At 36.4% G+C, this 23,220-nt stretch overlaps 2 protein-coding genes across 2 annotated transcripts in view; one reads left to right on the top strand and one right to left on the bottom strand.

The window, feature by feature from the left end:
* Positions 1-6,248, top strand: part of LOC123561017 (retinoic acid receptor RXR-alpha-B-like) — a 44,513-nt gene extending 38,265 nt beyond the window's left edge. Inside the window, exon 7 of the mRNA XM_053552305.1 lies at positions 648-6,248. Coding sequence (XP_053408280.1) covers positions 648-883 — 236 coding nt within the window. The 3' untranslated portion in view covers positions 884-6,248. The remainder of the gene's footprint in view (positions 1-647) is intronic.
* Positions 6,249-8,060: 1,812 nt separating this feature from the next.
* Positions 8,061-18,044, bottom strand: LOC123560021 (39S ribosomal protein L17, mitochondrial-like). The gene is made up of 4 exons (XM_045352249.2): positions 17,795-18,044; positions 14,915-14,986; positions 11,199-11,337; positions 8,061-8,377 (listed from the first exon to the last, which is right to left on the bottom strand). Exons 1-4 carry the CDS (start codon positions 17,972-17,974, stop codon positions 8,109-8,111), a joined length of 660 nt encoding a protein of 219 aa, XP_045208184.1. The 5' UTR covers positions 17,975-18,044; the 3' UTR covers positions 8,061-8,108.
* Between the last annotated feature and the right edge of the window lie 5,176 nt (positions 18,045-23,220).

Raw genomic sequence — 23,220 nt, 5'->3', positions numbered from 1 at the left:
TGGTATTTTTACACATTTTGTTTAGACAACAGACGGGGGGTAGCGGACAATTTATCACACCATTGTATTATATACTTGTACGTTAATTATTTATGAAATGGCTGTAACAAACTTTGAACATTTTATCACCTATTAAGTGTAATAAGAATAATCGCCAGTAAATTGGTTAAAGGCTCAATTATTTCAGTCTGTGTGAATAAAGTAACCGATTGCTAATACAAAATAACCGTTACGGACCATGTGTTTAACGAGTCTTTGGCATGCATAAATTCGGTACGGTACTGAAAAATGGGCATTAATATAATCATGACTTTCTGAATTAATTGAAATTTCGCTAATATAAGATAAGAACCTTCCGTCGCGAATTCATAAAACAGCGAAATAATTCAGGGTGCCAGAATTCGCGAAATAAAGTTCACGCCAATATAAAGTGATTTACAGTACTTAGTAAATCATCCAAAACAGTAGTCTTCCATTTACTAGTCAATTAATCACTTGACCTTTGTAGCAACCACTCTAGATCACTGACTTAATAGTTTTGGATTTTTGTATGAAGAAGCCATCAGGCTGGTTAATGAAGTGTTGATTTTATTTCTTTGTTTGTTTTCGTGAACTACCACTAACATTGTTTTTGAAATAAATTTCAGATGCTATTGGTCTCAGCGACAAGAGTAAAGTGATCACCGTTCAGACAAAGTTTCTTGACACTCTGCGACGTTACGTCTGTGTCAAGTACAACAATGATAAGGGTAGATTTGGTAAACTCCTGCTTCGTCTGCCAACGTTACGAACTCTTAGTGCAAAGGCCGCTGAAAGATTTCTGTCGTTAACGCTCGAGGGTGTTTTACCCTTGAATGATCTTGTGCAAGAAATGATGTGCTGACAGTTTTGATAAACTAATGATTTTATTGTGAAAAGAATAAACATTTTTAAGGGGCCTCTGTGTTTGTGTATGTGTCTGTAGTCTCAAAATTTATTCAAAATCTTGTGTTTTCTTTCATGATGAAAATACTAACCGATTTTCTAGGGTTTACAAAATAGTGAAATGTAGAAATATTCTCTTTTTTTAGCTACAGAAGCAGTCTAGTTTGACACAGCTTTCTATCACATATTTTATATAAGATTGAAATCAGTCTCCTTGGTTTTTAAATTAAATTTGTAAACCAGTCTTGGATTCAGCCCCGCCATTGGTCGGTTTCCAGGTAAAATTATAACATGGAGTTTTGGTACCAGTCTCCAAAACTTGGCTTTACTTTAGTTTTTACGGATTTATTTCAACTCTGGACCATTGTGAGAAAGCTTGTCTGCTTCGGAGAAAAACCATTACTTATGTCATTCGAGAAAGTGTGGTTGTGATCCCAGTGGGACTCAAAACCTACAAACTCCAGGGTTGAGAGGCCAGCTTTGAAACCTAACTTAGGAGACTAATCTATGAGACTTTGTTTTAGAGGCTAAGACTATGGCAGAAATCTGTTGAAAGAAAGGCAGCTGATCATACACTTTTAAAACATGTACCTAACCTGAAATGTCATCCTTGCTCGGTCAGGTGCACTTTAAGGACTGCATTTTTTTTTTTATTAAGAAAAATATTTAATATTGTCAACCGTTTATGCAGTTGATCATGGGAAGCGGGTATTTTTTGCGTTCATTACTGTCCCCATCGTCCACAGTGATAAAGATGTTTATAAATTTCTGTTTGCTCACAAGAATGATAAAAATATTGATGTCATAATACTTTTTTTGTTATATGATATCAGGTACATATATATCAAGGATATAAATTAACATTCGGCAGCTATTGGCCAGCTGGGATCGTATCTTCAAAAGTTTAGGGGCCCAGTCTGAAACTTAGGAGCGCAACTATATGACAAAATACATTGCACTATGCCTAACATGTTCTTAATCCTGAATGGTGCATAAATGTACTGTAATCAATAAAATCATTTTACAATAAAGGTCACTTTGATGACCCCCTTATATCGTCAAACAAAATTATTATTGCCATTATGCTTAAAAAAATACCAATTTTCAGGGAAAATTTTCTATTTGGGACATCTATTTTATTTATATTATAAATTGAAATAAGCCCACATAGAACCGTACACCTAGAACATAGGCTGCATTACTGGGACACCTGTTACCGTTTCCATTTTCTCAGGAAAGACGTTTGTTGCAAATTTGATTTTACATACATTTGTCATTTACCACAGCCACCACACTTCGATACTTTGCATTCCATTAAAATAACTCCACAACTTCTAAAATTATACATGCAAGAATCTTTACATGGGCGCAGCCATTAGATGTGCCATCAATTATGTATCAAGTTGGGCATAGTTGTAGTATATATCTGTAATTTTAATGGGCTGATCACATCACGCATAAAAGATGAAGTTTAAAAATAAAATGATTGGAAATCCCAATATTGCAGCTCGCCGACTGGGCGATTATCTTGGAAGATTGACTCATCCAGCTAAAAATAGTCGTCGTAGACGTGGACTTTGGTAATTTATACCCCTGTATATATATATGTACTGATATATGTTGTGGATAGTTTTTATTGATTATTTATGTTGTGTTAAGAGTGGATTATGTGACATATTATTGGGGTATTTTATATCGTCTTTTTGTAAATTGTGAGATTGGCATCAGTGTTCATAATTGTGCTGTTTTAATGGGACAAAATACACTTTGATTTTTATTAAACAATATTTGGTAAATTATAATCAATGGTCATATTCAATTTACGCCATTATGTAATGTTCTTTGTAGATAAAAGTTCATAAAACAGACAGAATCACTTTGAAATTTATGTACGTTGATATAAATTTTTATAAATACAAAGTAGTAAAGGCATTTTCTATTCAGTTGAACTTCATTCACTCAAACACGGATAATTTGAATGTCACCTTTGTTTGAAATCATCAAGTCCTGGCAAGTTTTAGATGTAATGTATAATTTCCGATGGGTTGAACTGTCGATAACTAGCCACCCCAGCTGATGAGCTTTGACAGTGGCTTATCTACTGGAGTTTTTCCAATATCGGATGGCCACTTGAATTATATGTTCATAAAATCATTATTCGTAGAGATAACAGATTGCATCATAGTTTACACCTTTAGAAAGCATATAAAATTCGGATAACACATATAGACTTTACCGGGCACATCGAGTTTAGCGAACGAGGTTCGACTGTATTTGACATAAATCTGCATGTGTGTACTTGAAGTTACTCTCTGTACATATTGTACATAACAGAAGATTGCCGATTTACTTCTTTCATTACATTTACAGATATGGGTCATGAAAATTTGAATTTAAAGATGCACATTTGCCTCTGTTAAAGTACACATAAATTTTACTGTACCCGGTAAGTTTAAGTCAGTCCTCTACACGCTTATTCTCACAGACCATCTTTTTAGTAGTTTTTAAAGTAGTAAAAGTGACATCTTTGAAATGCCTTGTTTTGAATATTTAGAACCTTGCCTTTTCACTTTTGAAATATGAAAGTAAGGATTAATAAGCACTAAAACAGTAGTGACCAGTCTACCTGGTTAGCAGTTTGGGCAAAAGGCTAGGAATCGAGCCTCCACAAAGGTCATTATTCTCTGTGATGATAAAAATAAAAGGGGGCGTTATATAGGAAGTGAAACATTCTTCAGCTCTGTGAGGAAAGTGTCAAGTTCTTGACCAGAATAAGTTTGTAAGAGTAAAGTTTTGATTCATACACGGAAGTTATAGAAAGTTTGTTATGGTAAAGTTCTGGTTGTCCCTTTCTTGAAAAGAACAAGTTTATATGGAGTACAACTGCTCATACACTTGTATTCAAAGTTGCTCAGATGCACAACCTTATCTGAACACAATTTGCTTCAAACCCTTTGTCCAATAGGCACAATTCTTGTGCTTGGATTGTGTTGATATTAACTCTTACACTACTAAAGTTCTACAATGAACTTGTCCATCTTCCAATTTGTACAATACCATCAGCTGTTGAAAGGGGTGCCTACCAGAAAGATACGGACTGAATGGCAAACAGTGCAGATCTTGATCTGACTGCATGAATGTGAAGGCTGATCATGATCTACACTGGTCGCAAAGGCAGAATCAATCGTGTCCTGCATGATAAGGGTTAAAATAACTTTCACCATATCAAGATGTGTCCTTGCATTTTGAAACACAGCTTGCCAAACTATGCGTGAAAGAATTGATCAGAATTTGCAGATTCTATTTACTTGTGAAAATACGTTATCTTAAGTGATTACACGTGCATTTTAAATACAATATTTACTTGAAGTTACCAAATGAGTCATTCCATGTATATTTCAAATTCAACTTTCACAATGTTCTCAATTTTTAAACTGTTTTCATACTGGTGTCTGTATTGCAGTAAAGTGCAGTTCATGTTGTTTCGCCACAGTTATAATGCAATATGTACATGTGCTTTTGTATTTTCCATAAGGCACTTGATAGAGCCAAAACTAATCTTTGCATAGATATACATATAGTCTAAGACTGGAGTTAGTGATCACCTCATAGCAGTCACATCTGTGAAAGCCACCTTTTTAAAAGTTGGTTGACAGTTTACCATGAAATAATTTTATTTTTGTTTGCAAAACATGAACAGGTTTAAGCCAAAACAGCTCTTTCTTAAGGTAATATATTTTTGGCTTCAGCATCTGAAGATAAATTAAACAGGAATGTTTTTCTTCGTTTTGATTTAACTTGTAATAAATAGTACTGCCAGATTGAATGATGGACCAGTCCATTTTAGAACTTTAGTAGGGAAAAGGTTTAACCTTAAGCTTGCTGGCAGCAAGTTATTCTGCCTTTGCGGCCAGTGCAGACCAAGATCAGCCTGCACATCTGTGCAGTCTGATCATGGTCTGCACCGTTCGCCATTCAGTCAGTATCTTTTTGGTAAGCATCCCTTACAGTTAATGGTACTGTCCAAAATGAAAGATGGACAAGTTTAATATAGCAATTCAGCAGGGTAAGGGTTAATACAGGTCCAGCTGTATTGTCATTTTATCAGGTCTCTTGATGTATCATGTATGCTTGTTTTGAGATTGTTCAGTATACATGTGATTTCTACACAACTTCTGATTTCAGAAGGCTGGGTATGGTAAATGTTTAATTATTGTAGTAGAATCAGATAATATATTGTGCACATATCATTGTTTTATTACATGTATATTCCTTATTTATATGTTGGTCAGAAATATCTGGTATGTGTGTGACGGAGAGGTATTTTGATAAATGAGCAGATATTTTTCAATGTAGGAGTGGTGAAGGTCCTTTTGGTAAGACTGTCGACTTTGAATCACTGTCCCCTCGTGAATAAGGGTTCAAAACCTCACTGTCCTTAATGTGCGGAAGCCATCCAGCTGGCATACGGAAGACTAGTGATTCAAACCAGGTGCCCGACCATACCTTAAACAATGCCTAGTGGGGCACCTGGGGTCCTCCACCATCAATGCTGGAAAATTTGTTATATTACCTCCAAACTCAACAAAACAATATTAAAACAAAAAGGTCTTGTAACATTAAAATAACAAAATGAAAGTGACAAGGGTTTTTTTATGCCCCAGGTTGGCATATTAAGATCGCACTGTCCGTCCCCGAGTCTGTGCGTGCATGTAAATTCTTGCCCAGGCTGTAACTCTGCAATCCATAAAGGTATTTTGAAATAACTTTTTGCCATAATTGTTTACCATAATGAGGCGATGTGTCATGTGCAAGACCCAGACCCCTAGCTCCAAGGTCAAGGTCATACTTAGAGGTCAAATGTTAACAAGGTCTGTTAATTTAGGCAATGGTTTTTTTTATGCTTGGTAAACAGAAAATATAATCTGAATAAATGCCCCGCCGTTACATGACTGAAATACTGTTGAAAAACGGCATTAAACCCAAGACAAACTGAATAAATGCCTTTCATTTCTGACTTAATATTGTGGTGTATTTTATACTGCTAAATCTGGATTATAATAATATTCACTTATTGAATGGTTTGCTAGTTAAGAGTCAATCTATTGCCCAAGGTCCGGAGGTGAATACTTTTTGTTGACCAGCATGTCATTTAAAATATACTGTAGTTCAACACCTCAGAAAACAATTTTCAAAGTTTTATTTTTGGACTTTTTACTTATCAACCCACTAACATATGTTGAATGTAGACTGGTGAAATTAAGTAACAATTCTGGACCTGCATTTTGTGAATGAGGCATGTAATAATAATAATATAAGATATTAAGATATTTCACTTTGTGTAAAATTTCTGCTTTAATGGCATTTTTGAAGCTGATTTTTGACTGTATGAAGTCTAAATATATATGTATTTGTGTTTAATTATTTGCAGTTATTACATTTAAATCTATTACTGATATTATACATTTTAAAAAATATCATCTAACAACTGTTTCATGATTTATATACATCTGTTTCATGGTTTATATACTTTTAATGATGTAAATTCTTCATATTTGTATATAATTAAATTAACTGGTATTAAAGTGCTTGAAAAAAACATTTGCTGTGAGTATTCTGTTAGCAGATTTAAAATCTTGGCTCTTGTGACAGAATGGTCTGAAAAGTACCCCAATGTCTTTCTCTCCATTCTTAGCTTTTTAATTATACCCCGGTGTCCGTCCGTCTGTTAGCAATTTTGTGTCCGCTCTGTAACTCTTGAACCCCTTGAAGAATTTCAAAGAAACTTGACACACATGTTGGCCACATCTAGACAATGTGCAGAGTGCATGTTTTGGCTTGCTTCAAGATCAAGGTCATATTAAGGGGTCAAAGGTCATGACTTTGTTTCGTATCTGCTAATTGCTTGAAGGATTTTTAAGAAACTAGGCACAAATGTTCACCACATTTGAGAAAACGTGCAGAGTGCATGCTTCGGATGGCTCGCTTCAAGGTCAAGGTCACATTTAGGGGTCTATTTACTTAAAGGATTTCAAAGAAACGGCACAAATGTTCACCACATCGAGAAACCAAAGATCATGTGACTTTGTTTCATGCGTATATTACTCTACATTGTGGTGGTCTTTTTGTTTGGCAGATCCCTTTTTGTTCACTTACAATAATATTGTTTTTGAATTACTTCCCTTTTATATTACTATAAATAGCTTATTTTGTAACTTTTTTATGCCCCCGGCACCTACTGATGCGGGAGGCATATAGTGATCGTCCTGTCCGTCTGTTCGTACGAGGTTAACCAAATGGGACCGTTTCGTCTAGCATCAATACCCCTTACTAGAATGACTTGATACTAATGCAGATGTAACCTGCGACCATTCCTCATCTTCAGACATCACCTGACCTCAGTTTGACCTTGACCTTGACCTCATTTTGGACTTCGGTTGCTTTATATGGGCCATCTCTTGGTTAACCAAATGGGACCGTTCCGTCTAGCATTAATACCACTTACAAGAATGAATTGATACTAATACAGATGTAACCTGTGACCATTCCTCATCTTCAAACATCACTTGACCTCAGTTTGACTTTGACCTCGTCTTGGACTTAGGTTGCTTTGTATTGACAAGGATGCCACCGGGGGAATCAAGTGTTTATTGAATGCAGCTCCTTGTTATTATTGGCTGTGGGAAAACTGAGACCACTTTTCTGTGGTACAACATGGATGGTAATAACAATTTTTAGGTGTATTTTGACATATCTGTACCTGGTAAGGATTTTTTGGTGGACTTAGAAATTTTTGGGGGGAAATTTTTCCCATTGTTGTTCCTGTCCTTTGGGCTTCAACAGTCAAGTTCTTTAAATTTTGCTCCCATCCTCCTCTAATATAACCCTTCAGGTATATACTGCCCCACTTGGCGGAGCTTTTGTTTATCACAGCCACAGATGAGCTGATTAGTGTATATTAAGTACAACTTGACTAAATGAGGATCTACAGATGTATATGTAATTATAAAGGACTTTATCTGGACAACTTCATCCATTTTTTAGCCATATGGAACTTCAAAGAAACATTTTGACACCACAAGATTAGCCCAAGCCTACCCTCGTAAACTATTAGCTCACAAAAAACTTATATCATGCATATTTTATTTGTAAGATTTTATTTGATTCTTAAACACTAGAATGAATTAAGTAGTGGGGCCTCTAGCACCGGAATTGTCTGCAGGTCTTTCAGAACTTTCACTAGAAACATTCACTGTAACACTGTCTTCAGCACTGTTATCTTTAGAATCATCTTCCTGAGTATTCCCTGAACTTTCTGCACTTGTTACTCTATCACTGGGTGCTGCTTCATTCTTTCCTTTGTAATAGTCTCTACTGGCAGCAGAAAGAAGTACATTTGTCAGGAGATGTCGCGTTTCTCTCTGATGTGGTATAACTGGTGGATAAGGGTTACCTAGAATAGGAACAAAATTTTATCATTTTACAATATGAATAATGAATGAACACAAAATAAATAAAATATTCGATAAAAAATACTTGCAGTGCTAGCTCTGGCTAAATTGAATTATAGCCATAAGATTTTCAGGAATAAAAATAATAGCCGAAGCCTGCATGTGAAAGCGCGTGGAAAAAAATTAAGTCAAATTTTCAATGCTATTTTAAATATAGTTCTAACAAGAGCTGTCACTATTGGTGACATATGCCCCTGAAGTAGGCCCAAGAATGCCACAGTCGTATGCGCAAAAAATCACACATCATTTTGTGACCTTGACTTAAAGAGGCCTCGGTCATAAGGGTGACACATCTTCTCAATATGGTAAACATTTGTGTCAAATTATTTTCAAATCTCTTGATAAATGGCAGAGTTATGGAACAGACAAGAAACACCTTTGACCTCTAAGTGTGACCTTGACCTTGGAGCTACAGGTCTGGGTCGTGCATCTCATCTCTTTATTGGGAACATTTATGCCAAGTAATTTCAAAATCCCTTTATCAATGGCAAAGTTATGGACCGGACAAGAAACAGACCATGTTAACCTTTGACCTCTAAGTGTGACCTTGACCTTGAAGCTAGGGATCTGGGTCTTGCTCATGACACGTCGTCTCATTATGAGCAACATTTATGCCAAGTAATTTCAAAATCTCTTCATAAATGGCAGAGTTATGGACCGGACACGAAACATACCCTGTTAACTTTTGACTTGTAAGTGTGACCTTGACCTTGGAGCTAGGAGTCTGGGTCTTGCGCATGACATGTCGTCTCATTATGGTAAACATTTATGCCAAGTTGTTTCAAAATCCCTTCATGGATGGCAGAGTTATGGACCGGACACGAAACAGACCATGTTAACCTTTGACCTCTAAGTGTGACCTTGACCTTGAAGCCAGGGATCTGGGTCTTGCTCATGACACGTCGTCTCATTATGAGCAACATTTATGCCAAGTAATTTCAAAATCCCTTCATAAATGGCAGAGTTATGGACCGGACACGAAACATACCCTGTTAACTTTTGACTTGTAAGTGTGACCTTGACCTTGGAGCTAGGAGTCTGGGTCTTGCGCATGACATGTCGTCTCATTATGGTAAACATTTATGCCAAGTTGTTTCAAAATCCCTTCATGGATGGCAGAGTTATGGACCAGACACGAAACAGACCATGTTAACCTTTGACCTCTAAGTGTGACCTTGACCTTGGAGCTAGGGGTCTGGGTCTTGCGCTTGACAGGTAGTCTCATTATGGTAAACATGTATGCCAAGTTATTTCAAAATCCCTTTATGGATGGAAGAGTTACAGCCCTGACAAGACGCCATTTCTGACCCTAGAGAAATAATTTGAATAATTACAGTAGCCAATAAAACCCTGATATCACAAGTCAAATATCAAGGCTCTAACTATTCTCGCTTCAGAGAAGATTTTAAAGCTTGATAGCTGAAAACCTTTTTTTAACCATAGTGACCCATATGCTCAATGAACCAGGACCATTTAAAAAAAACTTTGAAAGAGGGCCACCCAAAGATCATTTATGTAAAATTTCACCAAAATCCATTTTAAAGAAACCAACAACAAAATAGTGAGATTGAATATGATTATTATTTCAAGTTACTCTTTTAAATGAATAATTACAATGAATATACATGTATCTGGATATTTAATAATAAAATCATTATACATATAATCATAATCTTTGGCAAAAGGGGGCACTCTTGTCCAGTCCATCAGAGAAAGCAGGCGAGCCCGGCTGAAGCGACCACGACAGAAGGCGATGAGGCTTGCACTCATCAAGAAGCTCCCAGAACAAGAACTGATAATGCCTTGGAGAGACGGGCAGTCGGGTCAAAGGAGCCGAGTTCGAAATGGAGAACCAGCCAAAAAGAACCAGTTGGACCAATGGAAGCTGACAGACTGGCATTGTTATAACCGTTGCTATATATTGATATGTGTTGTTTGGTTCTATTTAGCGATTCTTATAGGGGGCACATATATAACGGAAGTTATATAGTGGCCAAAACGAGTGAAGTCTAGTGTTTGTCTAGACATGAACATGAGGACTAGACTGGCAATGGACTGAACGAGAGCCCCCTTAATATCAAACTCCAGGGTTCTGCAGACTGTTGGTTATCACACCATTAAGTGTTAAAATTGCATACAATCATTTACAACATCCATTCATTGACTTTGGAGAAACTGTTGATGACGGATGCATGGACAGATGGACGCACGCACAACAGATACAGCATGATCATGAAGTGCTCATGGTGAGCTAAAACCCTTGTGGCAAGACCTACAAACTGACCTATATATAGATGAATTTGACCCCCATATGACCTTCACCTTAAACTTAAAACATCTTTGGTCATACACCCAGAAGCATGATTTATTTTTGCGTTTTGAAAACACAGCTCCTTGTTTTATGATGAATTCAGAACTAATCAAGATATTTTGAATACCACCCTTTAAAAGTTCTTCAGAATGATGCATAATATCAATGGTATTGTCTTATATTTTAAAGAGAAATAAAAAAAACTTGCTACGAAAAAGGTGGCTCCAACAGTGCAAAATGTATCTAGTTTTTAATTAACATTAACCCTGCTAAATTTCTAAAATGGACTGATCTATCATTCAATTTGGGCAGTACCATTTATTATTCAAACGGGTGTTCACTGGAAATTATTGACTGAGTAGCAAACAGTGCAGGCTGATCTTGGTCTGCACTGGTTGCAAATGCAGAGTCACTTGCCACTAGCTGGCTTAAGGTTAAAAATATAAACAAACCTTTAAGTTCTAAGACAGTGTTGAAACTTCCACTGCTGGGGTATCTGGCTGGTAGTCTATGCATGGCTGTGAATGATGTAGAGTATTGTTGATATCTTGGTGCTAACACTTTAAATAACTTGTGTACCAGATCTTTCTCCTGAAACAATCATAAAGCAATTTCAGGATTTACTCCCAAAATAAGGAATAATATAAATTTCTTTCATGTAGCACTTAATGAACCATAATAAAAGAAACATTTTTTGTTGCTGGATTTAACATCACACAAACACAAGTAGTCATTTAGCAACTTTCCTGCTTTTGATGGGGGAGGAAGACATCATCAGGGCTGGCACCCGGGTATAACCCAAAACCCTTTTCAAGCCCCTTTGAGGCTTTCTCACATAAAGAATTCTAAACCCCCGCGTGGGCTGAAAAAAATCGTAAAAAACAAAATGATTGAGGTCAGGACCTTAAACCTACGGCCCCCTGAGAACCCTACAACACAAAAATGAGAAAAAAAAAAAAATAAAAAAATTACCTTGTTTTTCCAAAATGAATTTCTTTTAATACAAAAATTACAAAGGGACCATATGGCTGAATCGTCACCTTCCCCCATGACCCCGTTTTTAGTTGACGTCGTTTTTTTTATTTTTTGACTAGGACCCAGTTTTTGAGCCTCATGTAAATTTGAAATTGACCGGATTTATCAAGTTAAAAATTTGACCCTTTATGAAGATCCTTGAAAAATATGGTCTCTGAGGGTCACAAGGTTTTTCTATTATTTGACCTACTGACCTAGTTTTCGAAGGTACGTGACCCTGTTTTGAACTTTACCTAGATATCATCAAGGTGAACATTCTCACTAATTTTCATGAAGATCTCATGAAAAATATGGAGAGGTCACAAGGTTTTTCTATTTCTATACCTACTGGCCTAGTTTTTGACCGCATGTGACCCAGTTTCGAAACTGACCTAGGTATCATCAAGGTGAACATTCAGATCAATTTTCATGAAGATCCATTGAAAAATATGGCCTCTAGAGAGGTCAAAAGATTTTAATAATTTTAGACCTACTGACCTAGTTTTTGACAGCAGTTGACCCAATTTCAAACTTGACCTAGATATCATCAAGATGAACATTCAGACCAACTTTCATACAGATCCCATGAAAAGTATGGCCTCTAGAGAGGTCACAAGGTTTTTTTATTATTTGACCTACTGACCTAGTTTTTTAAGGCACGTGACCCAGTTTCAAACTTGACCTAGATATCATCAAGGTGAACATTCTGACCAATTTTTATGGAGATCCATTCACAAGTATGGCCTCTAGAGAGGTCACAAGGTTTTTCTATTTTTAGACCTACTGACCTAGTTTTTGGCCGCACATGACCCTGGTTCGAACTTGATCTAGATATTATCAAGATGAACATTCAGACCAATTTTCATACAGATCCCATGAAAAATATGGCCTTTAGAGAGGTCACAAGGTTTTTCCATTATTTGACCTACTGACCTAGTTTTTGACGGCATGGACCCACTTTCGAACCTGACCTAGATATCATCAAGACAAACATTCAGACCATTTTTCATACAGATCCCATGAAAAATATGGCCTCTAGAGAGGTCACAAGGTTTTTCTATTATTTGACCTACTGACCTAGTTTTTGAAAGGCATGTGACCCACTTTTGAACTTGACCTAGATATCATCAAGGTGAACATTCTGACCAATTTTCATGAAGATCTCATGAAATATATGGCCTCTAGAGAGGTCACAAGGTTTTTCTATTTTTAGACCTACTGACCTAGTTTTTGACCGCACGTGACCCAGTTTCGAACTTGACCTAGATATCATCAAGATGAACATTCAGACCAACTTTCATACAGATCCCATGAAAAATATGGCCTTTAGAGAGGTCACAAGGTTTTTCTATCATTTGACCTACTGACCTAGTTTTTGATGGCACGTGACCCAGTTTCGAACCTGACCTAGATATCATCAAGGTGAACGTTCTGACCAATTTTCATGAACTTGATGAAGATCTTGTGAAATATATGGCCTCTAGAGAGGTCACAAGGTTTTTCTATTTTTAGACCTACTGACCTAGTTTTTGATGGCACGTGACCCAGTTTCGAACTTGACCTAGATACCATTAAGGTGAACATTCTGACCAATTTTCATGAAGATCTTGTGAAATATATGGCCTCTAGAGAGGTCACAAGGTTTTTTATTTTTTAGACCTACTGACCTAGTTTTTGATGGCACGTGACCCAGTTTCGAACTTGACCTAGACATCATCAAGATGAACATTCTGACCAACTTTCATAAAGATCCCATGAAAAATGTGACCTCTAGAGTGGTCACAAGCAAAAGTTTACGGACGCACGCATGCACGCACGCACACACGCAGGCACACACGCACGCACGGACGACGGATGCTGCGCTATCACAAAAGCTCACCTTGTCACTTTGTGACAGGTGAGCTAATAAATCAGCTACACACAACATATAACACAGAATGACAGGAGGAAAATTAAAGGCCCTTCTTGAGTAAATGTATTGTCACAATTTTTCCCCCTTACTTTCTTTTTGTCTGGCTTTTTTATTCAGTGGATCTTTTTAGACATTTATTTTTGAGATTAAAAATACACTCCAGTATGTAAATATTTTACCCTGTTGAAACAAAATGTTGTATAACCATATTATTATATAAATATACCATATGCTGTATATCTTATACTGTGCAGAAAAAGTTTAGAAAGTAAAAATTTGTTCTCTCAAATGTTGCTGTCAATTTGTAACTGTAAACATGGTAAAATAGTAGAATAGATTTGAGCCGTGCCATGGGAAAACCAACATAGTGGGTGTGCGACCAGCATGGATCCAGACCAGCCTGCGCATCCGCGCAGTCTGGTCAGGCTCCATGCTGTTCGCTTTTAAAGCCTATTGGAATTGGAGAAACTGTTAGCGAACAGCATGGATCCTGACCAGACTGCGCGGATGCGCAGGCTGGTCTGGATCCATGCTAGTCGCACACCCACTTTGTTGGTTTTCCCATGGCACGGCTCATTTTGTTTTACTCAATATTTCAATGCAAACCATTGCATACATGTACATGGGGTATGGTGGCTGATTTCTGCCTTTTTGTTCTGATATCTTTGTGCATGGTGCCAAATTAAAACCCCAAAATGACAAACTAGTGTGCTAATCTGATAAATATGCTATTGTCTTATTGGCAGGTTTATTTGTCATTCTGGCACCCTTTAAATGTGAAACACACCAGCAGACAAAATGGCATGGTAATAAATAAATGCAGTATTTGTCCAGCTAATTTGTCATTTTTGGCATATTGGCACTCTTCAAATACACAAACACACCAAAATGACAATTAGCATGCAAAAGTTTTTTTCTCAGGATTCTCACAGGAACTTCAAACAACTGCTAACTTATACTAAGCAAGTAGCCTCGGCTCACTTATATTTACATGCAGTATAAAATATTCAAAATCATAACAATTTAAGGTAGTGGACCCGTAATAGCATGCGACAATTTACTTATATTCCATAATTATGCCATTTTGGAGCCGTTTTCATTCAGAAACGAGTGTGCCTTCAGCTACATTACGAAGGGAAAATGATGAGCTGCATAAGTATGTTATGAGTGTCATTAAATGTCCACTACCTTAAAACTGACCACTGTTACCAGTATATAATTATGATACATAAACCAGCTTACCAGAAGCCATGAGTCTGCAATCTCCATTGTACGTTTATGTCTATCTCCATGTTGTATTGCTAGGTTGATCAGCTGCAAGAACCACAATAAAAAGACTGTCATTTGTGAATGAGTGGTGTGTGAAACAGAACCTTTCTTGGAAAAAATACAGGATCCTTAAATAAATTGATTTAATTTACTGGATGCTTAATAAAACTGTAGATGACAGGCTATATGTCCAGTTACCGGATGCTTAAACACAGCTAGGAGTCTGGTTACCAAATGCTAGATGCCTAGCCTGTGTTCTAGCCATCCAGTAAACCAGACAACTAGCCTGTTTTCTAACGTCCGGTTATAAATTTGTTAAATATGAATTAAGTATTTTTCAATGAAAGTATCTTATTTATTATACTTTACAATAGTAAACTACATCTGATCAAAATTTATGTTAAAAAAATGTTGTCTATAGTTGTCACTAACTGAAACATTCTGGTTTTCTTGTTGTTAATGATGTTGTTCTTGTGTCTGTTAGTTATGCAAAGACAAACATTAACAAACAGAAGTTTCAAACATTTTAAGATAGCAAAGATGAAATTAATGTTACGTTACAGGATAATATACATACATGTATATGTTGCACAGGAAGTAACGGGCATGTTAGAAATTCCTCTTTTAACAGCTTAATTTAACAGATCAGCTTAACAAAAAATGAGAGATTTAATTCATTCATTACAATATTCCAAATCAAACTATGACTAGACATCTTGAAAACCCTTAGAGGACAGGCTAGTAGTCATCTGGCAAACAGTTCTATCATATCAGGCCTTCTTTTCATCAATTTGGGAATGCCACCGACACCGGTGGAATTGGGAAAATGCTCTCAGAAATTGTCTTAACTGGGACAATTTGCAAATTACCAAAATCTACATAAATGTGTTTTTGTGTGAAATATTAATGTATTGCATTTCAGTAATTGTTCTACAGTATTAATTTACCTAAATATACATACAAATTAGCAAAACTATCTTAAAACAGCAAAAACCCTAAAAGGTATAATCATTTGGGAATTTTAAATTCAACTTTGGGAAAAAAAACATACTTTTTTGCATTGGGATTACCTCCTTTTACCGGAGGTAGATTTATAGGGGAAAAAAGCCCTGCATATTTTATCTGAGATGGGGGCAGGGATGCAAACTGAGCGTGCACCCCCTAAAATCACCTGAGCATAGATAATCTGCTTTTGATCTGGGTGAAAAAAGTGCAAAATTTGCATTTTTTCTCACTTGCTATGCTCACATATATGTAATTTGTCTCTTGTTCCAGGTGAAAAAATGTAAAATATGCATTTTTTCTCACTCGCTACACTCACATAGGTAATTTATCTTTTGTTCCGGATGAAAAATTTAAAATATGCATTTTTTCTCCTCACTCGCTATGCTCGCATACACAATTTGTCTTTTGTTCTGGTGAAAAAATATGAACTATACATTTTTTATCACTGGCTATGCTCCAACAAAGTTTGCACAAGCTCCTATAATGCTCTTTCACATTTCTATGTTAAATAGCTCTTGGTAACCCCTCCCCATAACAAGAGCTGTCGGAGGACAGCAACGCTAGCCTATTCAACAGCCTTGTCAGCTGAATGAAAATTAAAGTTGAAAACAGGGAATAATTTTGTAAAGGCAGTGGCTAGGATTACGGTACCGTAATCCTAGCCTCCGAGTCTAGGATTACGGAAGTTCCGTATTTCTAGACAACCCTACGAGGATAGGCTAGGATTACGGAAGTATTTAAGAGGCATCAAATATATGTTAGGACATGCATAAATGATGTTTTAAACTTTTTTTTCAGTTAAAATAGCGATTTTTCATGCCTGTCGTATCGTGTTATGATCCGCCATTTAGGATTAATGATATATTAATGGCGGCACTCGCTACCGGGTGTATAAACAGAGTAACAGCTGTTAAAAATCTGTAGTCAAATGTTAAAAAAAGAGAGACCCCCAAAAAAGAAGGAAAAAATCAATAAAAAGGAAGAAAAGAAAGAAAAATTATTAATATGAAATAATAACATACTCTTAACAAAAAACAAAATTACAACACTATTTTTTAAAAAGAAACAAAAGAAAAAAACACAATATTTTTTATGGAAATCGTAAAATATGGGCATGTAGTCGCCACCAATAATATATCGTAACCCAAAATAGTATGACAGGCATGAAAATCGATATTTAAGTGGAAAAAGTATGTTTACAGCATAATTTATACATGTCCCTAAATATATTTGATGCCTCTTAAATACTTCCGTAATCCTAGCCTATACTCGTAGGGTTGTCTAGAAATACGGAACTTCCGTAATCCTAGACTCGGAGGCTAGGATTACGGTACCGTAATCCTAGCCACTGCCTTTTGTAAAATTGCAAAACAGGGTTATGGAACTTGTAAAATGCATATCAGTTAATGACAGTGGACAATTGTGTGAAGTTTTAATCCATTCCCATTAGTGGGTACTGAGATACCCGCTTACATATGAAAACTTAACCAAAAACCCAAATCTGGATGCCGACGCGGACATCGACGCACAAGTGAGTCCAATAGCTCTACCTATTTTTTGATAGTCAAGCTAAAAATCCTCAGAAATTGGGCTAAGAAATTCTGAGATATTTACACAAGAATAGGTCCGACAAGTCATAAAACATGGACTATAATTAGCATGTTATTTGGGTTGATTTTGACACTCAAAAGCAAATTAAGTACCTCAGAACGCCAACCACCAGAGGGATCCATTGTTCTCATGCTCAACCCCCGGCCAACATCAAATCCTGTGTCCAACCTTGAACAGGCACATACTGTACGAATAGTGTTAAAACAGATTTTTTGCTATAAAATGTTTCTTAATTACCTGCTCAGCATAACCTCGAGTTTCATCCATTCGGTCTTCACGACCTTCAATTCTTTCGTGTCTGATCAACTGCGTCACGCATTTCTTCAAATATTTTATTCGTTCAGATGGCCCACTACCACATCCAATAATTACCCCTTTCAATTTCCGCGGCTTGTCTTGTATCGGGAATCGTATCATTTTTTAATGTAAAATTTAGATTTTTAGCGAAATCACAAAAAGGCTTGGAAATTCCTCAATGTGAAGAGGCGCTTTGTGTGTCATAAAAGTAATTAATTGTAAAAAAAATCAGTTTAGGTTGTATACTACCAAAAATGTTCCTCATATCAGTAAAGTTCCCATAACATAATTGTAAAACTATAGTGACATAGGAGTTACATAAACAGACAACATTAGCTATGTATAGCTATTGACCGACTATATTTCTGTGTTTAATAATACAACAAACATGAATCGGCAGCGTCAGTCTAGTCCAGTCATCATTGCCCACCATTAAATAAATTCATAATCTGGGGTTGAGGTGGCTAGTTATGGGTAGCTGCTATAAACAAGGAATAAAGTTAAAACATTCATTGGCGTCTTTTGCAATAATTTATTAATACTTTTAACAACTATATTAAAAATAATGTAACTTACCTTGAAACTTCCTGTAACAAATGATAATGCCATACTTTAGTGACCGCTACCAGGCCGTATGTATAGACAGTGAGCTATCACAACCAGTGCTCATGAAGTACAGTGTACCTGCAATGTATTAGACCTTCCTGAGTGTACCAAAGGGTCTTTCCTGGGACCAAAGAACTACACAATGTACACAAAACCAGTCGGAGCTATCTGCAGAAAGCACGGACTGAACAATCATTTCTATGCGGACGATTCGCAGTTATATCAACCCTTCGAACCGATTAACAGAATGTCTATAGACTCGAACATGAGGATGGAGCAACATGTGAATAGTGTGTGTAGGAATGCCTATGCACAGTTGCTGCAAATTAGTCACATCAGACAATATATATCCGCAAACGCCACCAAATTAACTCTCTTGTTACATCACGTTTGGATTATTGTAACTCTCTTCTATATGAGATTCATAAACAGTCAATGAACAAACTACAATATGTCCAGAATACGACAGCTAGAATCGTAACCAGAACATCCAGGTACGACCATATAACACCTGTGCTGCGTGACCTCAATTGTCTTCCCGTGCAGTGTAGGGTAGAATACATGTACAAAGTTTTAACACATACATATAAGGCACTCGAAGATCAATCACCAGCTTATGTAGTGAACATGTTAGAAATATATACGCCATCCAGAATTCTGAGATCCCAGAATAGTGCATTTTAAGACAAGTGGTGCCCAAATGTCGGACAGTGCGATTTGGTGACAGGAGCTTTCAGACAGCAGCATTGAGGTTATGGAATGCCCTCCCATCTGGCATAAGAGACTTGTACAAGACCTTGCAAAGTTTCAAAAAAGCGCTGAAGACGTATTATTTCATACAGTTCTTTGGGAACTGATCTCACTGATTATATATATACCTGGTAGTATAATGTAGGTACTTTGCCGACCAATCAAGAACTCTTATCAAGAACTCTAGTGTGACAGAATAATATAAACAGTGTTTTTTTTCTGTGGGATATATCATAGATGTTCTTTACCGTTTAGGTGGGGACTGACCCAGTCATCCGGGACGGTTTTCATGCTGTGATGCATTTCACAGGCATAATACTGGTAAATTATGTCTGTTCAAAATGTAGGATATCTTCTGTTCTATTCTGCTCTAACCTGTAAGTTTGATAGATCACTTGATTTTTTTACGCTATTGTATTTTGTTTCATGTTTTGATCTGCTTAACTTTAATTTAAAACGCTTTGTATCCTACTTTAAATTCATTCTATAATTAAAGTTCAATAACCATTTTTATTGAACATTATATAGATGCTTTTAGGTAAAGCATTTTTGAACTTATTCTTATATGAAAAGAATGCTATATAAATGTGGTATAAAATAATAATAATAATGATAATGTAAGAGTAAAAGTATTCAGTGGTTTACAAATGGACACAGTTGTGCAGAGGGGTACATTTTGGGCCAAATATGCCAGTCCGAGAGCACTTTTGAGAACTCGGGATCTTTTCTGATTGTCGTTGATCCATTTTCTCATTTGATTTGATTGGACAAAGGATTGAGATTTGTTAACAACTTAAATATGTTCTCATATTGTAACGTCTAATAGGACTGAACATACTTACTCATCCACGAGGTGCAGATGTTCCAGGAGCAGCTGGCTTTCTGTAGCCGTATTCTTCCGAAACTACGCCTTTTTGTCAGGTAAAATGTTTTGAAGTTCCAAGTGCCCCAGCATCTGGCAATGTATTATGTTCTATCAGTTAACAGCGGACAAAGGTGAGTAAAATGGACCGCCTGTAGTTGAATGTATTAATGTAATACCCTTCCGTGACTGTGGGCGTAATATGTGTGTCAATGTCCTGCAGTTATGCGCTAACTCCATGGACGCTTATGTTAAATGTATGCAGTAGCAGGGATGAAACTTCCATCTTCATCGATGAAAATTCCACTAAATCAGGTAAATTATTAAGGATAGCCGTTTTGGTTTGCTGGTCGCTTTGGACATAATATTCTAAGAAAGTGATAACTACTGTCTCTTACCTTGCTCCTCACGAAGGATTGATGCTTATTCAGATTTCTTTCTGTGGTGATATCCATGGCGTAACTGGAGTAGGACCTTCATGCACTCTTGATACAAGTTGATCCATCTATACGTTAGATAAGGGTTTGACTTGTAACGATATCCTTGCGGCTGGCTCTTTCCTTACACCTGGGTGTCAGACTGAATGTTGACCGAAGTGGATGGACACCACTTTTATTGGCGTAAACTTCTCAACAGGTCGACATGTGAATCATGGAAGAATATAGATGGCAATGAGTGGCGGATTCTTTGTATCTAAATGATCGAAGATGTTGTTACCCAGCATTTCCTATCAGCTGGGGTCATAAAAAGAGTACCTACACGGTATTTTTCCCCTGATACACTGTTTCCTTGCGGTCAATACCACGGAGATTTGTATCTCTCTCAATCCACATAGTACTTAATAAAATCTGTATGATCCATTGGAAAAAAAATGTTACTTTTTAGAAAGCAACCAAACTACCTTATAGTGGGTTGAATTTGACTGAGTCGGTCCAGGAGAGGTTATCAAATACGGAACACCCTCGCGCCCACTAGCACCGTTTAAATCCGAAATAATTGTGCCGTTCAGTAACAATCAAGATTGAGATATCAAAATATTCATGAAGAACATTTATTTAACATTCAAATCTGAAAATTTGAAAAAAGTATACCTTCATTATTTCAAGATTAATAATGCTTTTAAGTAATTCATCGAAGACATTTAGATACATGAATGTCCAGGACGTCATGAAAGCAGCATGATGTCGTCGACAATGGCGTGAATATCTTACGCCATTTATATGAAAAATTATGCGTGTTACTGACTAAAAATCATAGCTTTTGAATATTTGGAAACAATATGGGTGCTTTAGAATTTCGGTTGCCAGTACAACTAAAATAACATTTAGTTTATCTAGTTTTAAAATATAGCAGAATTTGAATGGATTACAATAAACAAGTTTCTAGTTTCTGCATGAACCTAAGAAAAACAATAATTTTCCAGTTGTTTAAACTATTTATTATGCAGTTGTTACAATATGTCACTCATGGAATAGCCCGAATACGCTGATTAAATGGACTCAATTGTACCATAGGACTAGAAAATATAACAGCAGCTACCAAGAGGTTTCGTTAAAAAAGTTTTACCATTATGTATGACATGTACCGTGTGCATGAAAAGAGTGCTATATATATGTTTATAATGATGATGATGATGATGATAATAATAATGATAATAACAATAATAATGCATGATCACTCCTTGCGAATAGTATGTGATGCACATAAAACGGTAAACAGTTTCGCAGGAGCGCTGAGTGAATATAAAAGAAAGCGAGTTAAATGTTACGTTTATTTTTGACACCAGCGAAAAAAATGTACATGTATATTGTTTTAGCAATTGCAGTGGCTAGAAAACCGGTACCCCGTCGATGTGTACAAGTGGAACCGGTTCTGTATCTACAGAATAATACCTGTTATGTAGATAGTGTATTTATAGAATAATACCTGTTCTGTAGATAGTGTATCTATAGCATGATACCGGTTCTGTATAGATAGTGAATCTATAGAATGATACCGGTTCTGTAGATAGTGTATCTACAGAATGTTGATAGTGTATCTATAGCATGGTACCGGTTCTGTACAAAGTGTTTCTATATAATGATTACCGGTTCTGTACATAGTGCATCTATTATCTATTGAATGATACCGATTCTGTAGCTAGTATATCTATAGAATGATACCTGTTCTGTAGATAGTGTATCTATAGCATGATACCGGTTCTGTAGATAGTGTATCTATAGAATAATACCGGTTTTGTAGATAATGCATCTATAGCATAATACCGGTTCTGTAGATAGTGTATCTATAGAATAATACCGGTTCTGTAGATAGTGTATCACTGTATCTATAGCATGATACCGGTTTTGTAGATAGTGTATCTATAGCATAATACCGGTTTTGTAGATAGTGTATCTATGGCACGATACCGGTTTTGTAGATAATGCATCTATAGCATAATACCGGTTCTGTAGATAGTGTATCTATAGCACGATACCGGTTTTGTAGATAATGCATCTATAGCATAATACCGGTTCTGTAGATAGTGTATCTAAGCACGATACCGGTTTTGTAGATAATGCATCTATAGCATACTGTAAATAGTGCATTTATAGCACGATACCGGTTCTGTAGATAGTGTATCTATAGCATGATACCGGTTATGTAGATAGTGTATCTACAGCATGATACCGGTTCTGTAGATAGTGTATCTATAACACGATACCGGTTCTGTAGATAGTGTATTTATAGAATAATACCGGTTCTGTAGATAGTGTATCTATAGCATAATACCGGTTCTGTAGATAGTGTATCTATAGCAAGATACCGGTTCTGTAGATAGTGTATCTATAGCATAATACCCGTTTTGTAGATAGTGTATCTATAGCACGATACCGGTTATGTAGATAGTGTATCTATAGCATGATACCGGTTCTGTAGATAGTGTATCTATAGCACGATACCGGTTCTGTAAATAGTGTATCTATAGAATGATACCGGTTCTGTAGATAGTGTATCTATAACATAATACCGGTTCTGTAGATAGTGTATCTATAGCATGATACCGGTTCTGTAGATATTGTATCTATAGCATAATACCGGTTTTGTAGATAATGCATCTATAGCATAATACCGGTTCTATAGATAGTGTATCTATAGAATAATACCG

This window comes from Mercenaria mercenaria, chromosome 10, assembly GCF_021730395.1.
Source record: "Mercenaria mercenaria strain notata chromosome 10, MADL_Memer_1, whole genome shotgun sequence".
In the NCBI taxonomy this organism is placed as follows: domain Eukaryota; kingdom Metazoa; phylum Mollusca; class Bivalvia; order Venerida; family Veneridae; genus Mercenaria; species Mercenaria mercenaria.
This window is presented reverse-complemented; position numbering and strand designations above follow the sequence as displayed.

Bases quoted from the DNA above. Each gene is read 5' to 3' on its own strand.
- LOC123560021 (XM_045352249.2), bottom strand. From the start codon at position 17,974: ATGATACGATTCCCGATACAAGACAAGCCGCGGAAATTGAAAGGGGTA. The intron at 14,987-17,794 runs GTAATTAAGAAA...TGGTTCTTGCAG, and splicing joins CTCGAGGTTATGCTGAGCAG to CTGATCAACCTAGCAATACA. The intron at 8,378-11,198 runs GTTTGTTTATAT...TTCCTATTCTAG, and splicing joins CACTGTCTTAGAACTTAAAG to GTAACCCTTATCCACCAGTT.